The following is an 8,440-nucleotide window of genomic DNA, read 5'->3' on the forward strand; positions in this document are numbered from 1 at the left end:
CATAGGTCAGGAGCAGGGGCAGGGGCAGGGTGTGGCCCCCTCGGGCACTGGGAGGGACACAGAGCCTTTTACAGCAGGGACAAAGTCCTCCCCTGATTTAAGCCCTGACAGCCTGTACTGCAGCTGATACCCTGGTGTCCCAGCCTTGCCCGAGAGCCACGTCCCCAGGGTCCCCGCTTTGCCGCGCTCCGCCATCGCACAGGCATGCAGGGGGCCTGGGTGCTGCTGCTGCTAGGCCTGCAGCTACGGCTGTCCCTCGGCTTCACCCCAGGTAATGAGGCGCCTCCCAGCCGCCCCCCGACACCGGGGGCTCCCCAAGGCTGACCTGAGTCCACTCTCCCCTTGGCCAGTTGAAGAGAAAGACCCAGCCTTCTGGAACCGCCAGGCAGCCCAGGCCCTGGATGTTGCTAAGAAGCTGCAACCCATCCAGACGGCTGCCAAGAATCTCATTCTCTTCCTGGGGGACGGTGAGTGTGCTAGGCCTGTCCGTCCCGCCGCCCTGCAGCTCTGAAACCCTGGGCTGCCGGCAGACACAGGGTGGCCCTGGGGACTCAGGCCTGACACAGGGTGTACCTACAGGGATGGGGGTGCCCACGGTGACAGCCACTCGGATCCTAAAGGGGCAGATGAATGGCAAACTGGGAGCTGAGACGCCCCTGGCCATGGACCGATTCCCGTACCTGGCTCTGTCCAAGGTAAGGGCTGAGTGGCCTCAGGGTGCTCTACACCAGAGGGGTGGGTGTGGGGCTAGGGAGCATGGCAGGAGGGAAGGTCCCAGGAGGACTGGGGCTGAGGTAGGGCCCGGGTGCAGTGAGCATGGGCCCCAGGGCCTGGGTCAGGATCTGGGTGTACACCCACAAGCAGAGCTGAAAGCATCTCTGCCCCCAGACATACAACGTGGACAGACAGGTGCCAGACAGCGCAGGCACGGCCACCGCCTACCTGTGCGGGGTCAAGGCCAACATGAAGACCATTGGTGTAAGTGCAGCTGCCCGCTACAACGAGTGCAGCACGGTACGTGGCAATGAGGTCATGTCTGTGATGAACCGGGCCAAGAAAGCAGGTAGGCTTGGGGCCAGCTTTGCCGGTAGGGACAGGCTCAGAGACCTCAGTGGCCCATCCTGACCTCTGCCACCCCCAGGGAAGTCCGTGGGAGTGGTGACCACTACGCGGGTGCAGCATGCCTCCCCAGCTGGCACCTATGCACACACGGTGAACCGTAACTGGTATTCGGACACGGACATGCCCGCCCAGGCGAAGAAGGAGGGCTGCCAGGACATCGCCACGCAGCTCATCTACAACATGGACATTGACGTGAGACGTGAGGGGCAAGGGGCGGGGCGGGGCGGGGCGGGGGGTGGGTCCCACACCCACCCGCAATCCCAGGCCACCCACGGCCCTGGGGCCTGGCAGGGTCTCCATGGCTCTGGGGCGTGGGGCGCACTGTAGAAGTTACAGGGGGGGGGACAAGCCATTTCCACGGACCTGGCTGGGACGCTAGGGGCTGTCTGAGGACGGAGCAAAGGGCCAGCCCGGCTCTGAACCCACCTGCCCTAATCCCTGGCCCCAGGTGATCCTGGGTGGAGGCCGAAAGTACATGTTTCCTGAGGGGACCCCAGACCCTGAGTACCCAGGCGATGCCAGTCAGAACGGAACCCGGAAGGACAGGAAGAACCTGGTGCAGGAGTGGCAGGCCAAGTACCAGGTGACGGGGGCTCGTGGGTGCAGCGGGTGCAGCAGGGCAGGGGCTGCAGGGTGTCGGGCTATGGGCTGAGGCCTTGTCCTGCCCCTCCCAGGGCACCCAGTACGTGTGGAACCGCACGGCGCTCATTCAGGCATCTAAGGACCCCAGTGTAACACATCTCATGGGTAATGACCCCACCCACCCCACTGTCCTCCCCCCGGGATGGGATGGGTGCCATTGGTTCTCCTTGCTCCCTAACTTGCCGGTCACTACTGGTCCCCTTTCCCACAGGCCTCTTTGAGCCAGCAGACATGAAGTATGAGGCCCAGCGAGACCACACCAAGGACCCATCCCTGCAGGAGATGACAGAGGCAGCCCTGCGTGTGCTGAGCAGGAACCCCCGTGGCTTCTACCTCTTCGTGGAGGGTGAGTGGCAGCCCCTTGATGAGCAGAGGAAGGAAGGGGGCAGTCGGGGCAGATGTGGCGTCTTATACGTGACCTTCGTGCAGGAGGCCGCATTGACCACGGTCACCATGAAGGCGTAGCTTATAGAGCGCTGACCGAGGCGGTCATGTTCGACAATGCCATTGCCGCGGCCAGCCAGCTCACTAGGGAAGCGGACACGCTGATCCTCGTCACCGCCGACCACTCCCATGTCTTCTCTTTTGGCGGCTACACGCTGCGTGGAAGCTCCGTTTTCGGTAAGCCCAGGGAGAGGCGCAGGCGCTTCTTCCGAAGTTACACGGCAGAAATTGCTCTGAGCCAGTTTCCTCATCTGCCAAGTGGGGCAGTAACAGCAACTGCCCTGCACGGCTCTGGTGAGGAGTAAGCCAGTGAACAGGCAAGAAGTGCCCGGGCTCAGCACACAGGAGGCGCACGGAAGGCTGGGGTCAGTGTGGTCACCGGGTCCCCTCCTCCCTGCAGGGCTGGGTTTTGGCAAGGCCACTGACGGCAAGTCTTACACCTCCATCCTCTATGGCAATGGCCCGGGGTACGCGCTTGGCGGAGCCTCAAGGCCCGACGTCAACGACAGCGAAAGCAGTGAGTGCAGAGGGGGCTGCGTTGGGGGCGGGACCCCGGCCGGGAACTCACGGGAGGGGGAGCCCGACCCCCGCCCGCCCTGAACTCCCGCCCTCCGGTCAGGTGACCCCGCGTACCGGCAGCAGGCGGCCGTGCCCCTGGGGAGCGAGACCCACGGCGGCGAGGACGTGGCGGTGTTCGCGCGCGGCCCGCAGGCGCACCTGGTGCACGGCGTGCAGGAGCAGAGCTTCGTGGCGCACGTCATGGCCTTCGCCGCCTGCCTGGAGCCCTACGCCACCGACTGCCACCTGCAGCCCCCCTGCGACGCCGCGCACCGGGCCGCCTGCCCGCCCTCGCTGGCGCTGCTGGTCGGGGCGCTGCTGCCGCTGCTGCTGGCGCCCGGCCCGCGATGACCCGCACCCGCCCCGGGCCTCGGGGTCTCCTGCTCCCGCGCCAAGAGCCCCTAGCCCAGGCCCCACCCGAGCTGCCACCTCGGAGTCCCCACCCCCGCGTCCCCCACCCGGCCCTCCGCCAGACCTTCACCTCCCAGCGATAAGGAGTCTCGGCCCCCCGCCCTTCATGGGCCCGGACCACCCTGGAGGCTGAGGCCCTGATTTTCCTGTGACACCCATAGTCCTCCTCCCTGCCCCCAACCTCGGTGGCCTAAGATTCTGTGCTGTGCAGCCCGGGACCCCAGGAAAGGCGGGGGCTTGGACCACGCAGTCTCCGCTCAGCACCCATAGCCCTGCCTGCGGACCAGCAGGCACTCTCCCAGAGCTGCCCCTAGGCCCGCCTAGAACCCACGCCTCGCCTTTCCTGGAGACCCGAGGACTTAGGGGCCCCTGCGGAGGCGTGGCTTCCTGTCCTCCTGGAACCCACCCTGTAGGCACCTTGCTGGCCAAGGAGGCTGCTGGGACCAGGACAGCCAGGGGGCCCTCGACACAAACTCCTCAGCTGCCCCTCCTGGGAACCCAGCGGTACCATTAGAGAGGAGACGGCGACCCAGAAAGGAGGCTTGTCCCACGTCACTCAGCTACCGTGCTGGTGGGCCCCCCAGCGCCCATTCCAGGCTGGGAGAGCCAAGGAGCAGCGGGGGAGCTGTGGGTTCCAGGAGGGACAAAGCAATTGTCAAATAAACTGTTATACAGTGTGATGCCAGGAGTGGTATGTTCTAGGCAGAAAAGTCCTTATCAAGTGGGGGCAGAGTGTGTGTCTGCGTGAGGGGTGCGGGGTGATTCACATCAGGAGTCAGGGAAGGGCTGCCTGAGGAGCTGACAGCTGAACAAGGACCAAAGGAAGTGAGCGCTGGAGCGATGCAGAAGGACAGCGGTGCAGGGGCCCTCAGGCAGCGGCGGCAGGCGTGGGTGAGGCCAGTAGCAGGATCACAGTTGGAGGGAGTGGGGCAGGTAAAGAAGGTAGAAGCTGAGGGACCAGGAAGGATGGGGGCGAGGTGCAGAGGGGGAGGAGTCTGAACTTTATCCAGAGTGTGGGATGTGATTGGAAGGCTTTGAGCAGGGGCATAACAGGACCTGACTCTTAGAAAATATCCTGCTGGGTATAAAAAAAGAAAAAAAAGAAAATATCCTGCTGGCTACTGAGGGGAGAAGAGTCTCTTCTGTTTCTTTTGTTGTCGTTGCGGGTTGTGAGGCAGAGGTGGGAGCTGGGAAACCAGAGAGAAGCGCAGACTCCTAACATTTCTGACCTCCGCCTGAAAACACTCCTGAGCACCCACTCCAGTATAACTACGCTGACTGAGTATCTAACCCACCCCAAAGGGAACATTTCAAAGAATTTTATAAAGGTGAAGACAGCCATATTTTCTGATAAATTTTATAAAATTACAAATTTCTTTGTACATTCACAAAGTTGCAAGAAAGCATTTTGCTCTCACTAGAAATGTTAATATGACAGTATGCTCCTCTATTTACTAAAATTTTGACTTAACACTGTAAAACATCGATTTGAAGGCCAGGCTCTCAGGGCAGTTTACTTCAACTCTGGGTTTTAGTGGCTGTCACAAAGCTATGGAGCTGAATGGCAGAAGGTTGTTTATGTTTCATAGATGGGTTCAAAACCCAAGGAGACTCTACATTTTCAAACTACAGGTTTAAAAACAGATTATTCTGGAATTAGTGATTATGGTTGCACAACTTTGGGTATTCGAAAAAACCACTGTATTGTACACTTTAAAAGGGTGAATTTTATGGTATGTAAATTAAACCTAAATTACAAACAGTTTCTGCTTCCAAGTTCTTAAAAAATGTGCAGGTATGAGGGGTTTTATCAGTCAATTAGTGTTGGACACAAAGTCATGTGTCCATGGAAACATTCTCAAGCATCAGTTCTAACATATTTATCTTGAAGGGGCAGGTGCAGAGAAAGTGTGTTTATTTTTTTCGAGCTTTTTATTGGGTGCTTAAGACTGATAGCTGTTGATAAAAGAAATTTTCACATATGGAGGTATGGGGAAGTCATTCTGGCTTATACATGAGTTAACTTGAATTTTATGCTTACTAGAACAGCCTGCCTGTGGCCTATCGAACATACATTGTACATCTACTTTAATTATTAAGAAAAGGACACATTGACCAGGCATAAAGAATGTCCAAGTTAAAAATAAAAATTAAATTCCCCCCTTCTTGAGATGCCAGTGTTGGTCCTCCTTCCATGATAAGACTCCCTTCCCAGGTGCCAAGGCCATACTGACTCTCTGTGTATGCGCTGATCTAGTTGTTTTGAAACCTTGAAGGAATGTATCCCTGACTTGTTTGATGTTCTTTGTTCTGACAAGATATAAAACTGTGCTGAAATCCATGCTTCTCTGGAACAGTTTCTCAGAGTAATCCGGAGGCTGTCTTCCAGGGTATAGTCCTCAGTTTGGCTCAAATAAAACTCTTTACAATTCCTATTATGGATTGTTTATTGATTATTTTGGTCAATATGCTTGTCACCTGGAAAAATATCAGCACATTGGTCTTTAAGAAGGAAAGGAAGTTAGGAAGAAAGAGGGCAGGAGGACTGATGACCGCTCTCTTCAATACCTTGCCATAAACATGGCTCATTCTGTGGGGTTGATCTGGAATGTTTTCATGGTCACACCCAATCTCATCACCAAGTATCTATCATAAAGCTTCTCCTCTACTCGGACAATCTTGGTTTTTGAAAGTTAACACCACTGATGGCTCCTACAGCATTTTATGTGCCCTCAAGGTTTCTAGTTCTTCCCTGCCATGGTTGACCATGGATGGGCCAGTGAGTGAGTTTTACAGGTTCTGCTGCCACTGCAGCTTTTATCATCTAATATCCTTTAAAATCAAATCCGTTCGGAGTAGCTGTTCCATCAATGGGTGCACTTACGTTGTTTTCTGCACATGACATTGTTTTTATTAAACAAAGTATGAAATGTTGGAAATATATCTTCCCTGCCATATCTTTCCTTTAGTGGCTCACACAGAAAAAAAAAGTGGTTTGTGTATTTGATTATCGGAATGGAATCCAGCAAATACCTTAAGCTGTGACGTGTAGAAACATCTGTACTTTCAGCCAACTAACTGTATAGCAAACCTCCCACACTGGGTAATTTGCTCTAACATTTTTTGTTTCAGTCTAGAGCAGTGTTTTCTCTACATCTTCCAAAGGTATTTGCCGGCAAAGAAATGCCTTTCAGTTTGTCGACAGATCATTTTCTGTTCATCGTTTCTGCCATTGTTACTGCAGCAGAAAGAATAAATGTTTGCCTGGTGGTAAGTGTTTTTGTCTTATGCTATCATGCAAGAAACTTTAAAAGAGCCTTCCAAATATTCATCATTGCTTAGGGAAATATCAAAAATCACGTCACTTTAAACATCACTGGGAAAAAACTGGGGGGTTTGTCTTCATGTTCTGAAAACTTAGTTGCTCACCAGGGGAGTTTCCTGCTGTTATTGACGAAGACCTCAAGGCGCCCAGAGCAAGATTCTCCAGCGATGACGGATGTGAGCGTGCTTCAAACAGTTTGGTTTTGTTTAATGTTTTATATTTGGGGCTGACTTCTTGTCAGGTCTGTACCATGGGTGATGCGGAGCATGTGTCAGGAGGGAGGAAGTGTCACAGCTGCCACTTCTGTGGTTGCTCACCTGGTGTGGATTATGGGTGTTATTTGTAGTTTCTTTACGGGATTTTTTGGTAAGCCACTTGATTGGGAGGGTTCGTTTGTTAAAAACTAGATCATATAATCTATAAATCTACCTAACTAGACACTCTCAGTTCTACTAGGTCGCAATCCACAGGAAGTGAGCAAATGAGGAGGGGACGCTGTGTCAGCCCCCCTGCCTGCAGGGCCCACATTCTCTTCCCCAGGACACCTGAGAACCATGCTGGAGGGTGGGTGCCCGGTCGGAACCGTTGTTGATGAAAAATTCATCAATAGTGATCTAAAGAAGAAATAGAGAATTTTTTTTGAGCCAACTGAGGATTATAACCCGGGAGAGGGTCTTTCAGAAACCTCAGAGGACTGTTCATACACATTTTTGAGATAAAGGATCGTACGTTAAACTCACACACTGGGGTTTTACACAAAGTTGACCTAAGATACATAGTCCAGACAAGCACATACAAAGTGAGCAACAGGTCACCATGACCCCTTACAGGATTGGGAAAGAAATGTAATCTTGTACGGAGTTACATTGCCGGTGTCAGAAAAGATAAAAAACAACACCGATCTTCATGATAGAGCAGGCGTTCGCACCTTTGAGAAGGCCGGCTTCATGTATAATGCAGGTGCACGCTGCACGTTAGGGAGGGCCCAATATGGGCAGGGGGTGTGTTATGCTTAAAGTGCCTTCTCCTGCCCCAAAACATAAATTTTATTCCATCAGGATGAAGACAGCAGCACAGAGCTAGACATTAAATAGGAACCGTGCCAACTGCCCAAGGATGTGGCACAGCTGCCAATGAGAAAAAGCCTGGGAGACCCCAGCTCACACTAGGCCCTCTGGAAGGCCCAGCATCCCGTCACCCAACCCCCTGAGACTCCGACGGGAGGTCAGGCATGCCTGAGCCCCGGACAGGACTCTTAGGCCAAACGACTCCCTGTGACCACAGGTGCATCACTCCCTGCAGAGCTCAGACTGGGCCCTGGGGGGCGCCCTAGGTTCAGTCCCAGCCAGACCTGCAGCCCCACCCACCCCCAGCTCCTGGAGCCCCTGTGACCCCCTGCAGCATGGCTCTGGTGGCTACACAGGATGCTTCATGATGGGTAAAAACAGGCGCGCTGCCTTGAGGCCGCTCCGGAGGCCTCCCATGGGATGCCAGATGTGCCCTCCTCCTGACCTTGGGGCTGACATTACCATCTGAGGCTGTTACCCACCCCCTGCTTCCAGAAACAGGTCTCCCCACCTGCTCAGCATCTGCATGACCGGCTCTTGCCCCTTCGGGGATGCTCCCCCAGTCCCGCCTCCAGTGGGGGGGGGAGGGGCCAAGAGACCTGCAGGAAGCTGTGAGGTGTTTTAAATTGCACCTTCTGATCTAAGGTGGCCCCAGGGCCTGCTTGCTCCAGCTGAACAGAGCTTTAGGGCTCTTCGCTCCGGACACACACACCAAGCCACAGCCCAGGGTCCCCTGATCTGACCCTGCCGCCAGGGATGCCAAGCCTGCACCGACGTGCTTGGCTCTGTGCCTGGGGACCAGTTGTGTGTCTCTGGAGCTGCCCCTCAGGGAGGAAACAGCCGCCCCGCTGTCCCAGATGGTGAGGCCGCC

At 55.1% G+C, this 8,440-nt stretch overlaps 1 protein-coding gene across 2 annotated transcripts; it reads left to right on the forward strand.

Moving 5' to 3' along the window:
- Positions 1–204: 204 nt before the first annotated feature.
- Positions 205–3,862, forward strand: ALPI (alkaline phosphatase, intestinal). Of its 2 annotated transcripts, XM_036858150.1 has the most exons (11): positions 205–271; positions 351–467; positions 580–695; positions 889–1,063; positions 1,142–1,314; positions 1,571–1,705; positions 1,797–1,869; positions 1,976–2,110; positions 2,194–2,385; positions 2,609–2,725; positions 2,828–3,862. In XM_036858150.1, exons 1-11 carry the CDS (start codon positions 205–207, stop codon positions 3,115–3,117), a joined length of 1,590 nt encoding a protein of 529 aa, XP_036714045.1. In that variant the 3' UTR covers positions 3,118–3,862. The 2 variants fall into 2 exon arrangements, with proteins under 2 accessions (XP_036714045.1, XP_036714043.1); XM_036858148.1 differs by having other exon boundaries at positions 259–467.
- Positions 3,863–8,440: the final 4,578 nt, after the last annotated feature.

The sequence above is a fragment of the Balaenoptera musculus genome, chromosome 7 (assembly GCF_009873245.2).
Source record: "Balaenoptera musculus isolate JJ_BM4_2016_0621 chromosome 7, mBalMus1.pri.v3, whole genome shotgun sequence".
Taxonomy (NCBI): domain Eukaryota; kingdom Metazoa; phylum Chordata; class Mammalia; order Artiodactyla; family Balaenopteridae; genus Balaenoptera; species Balaenoptera musculus.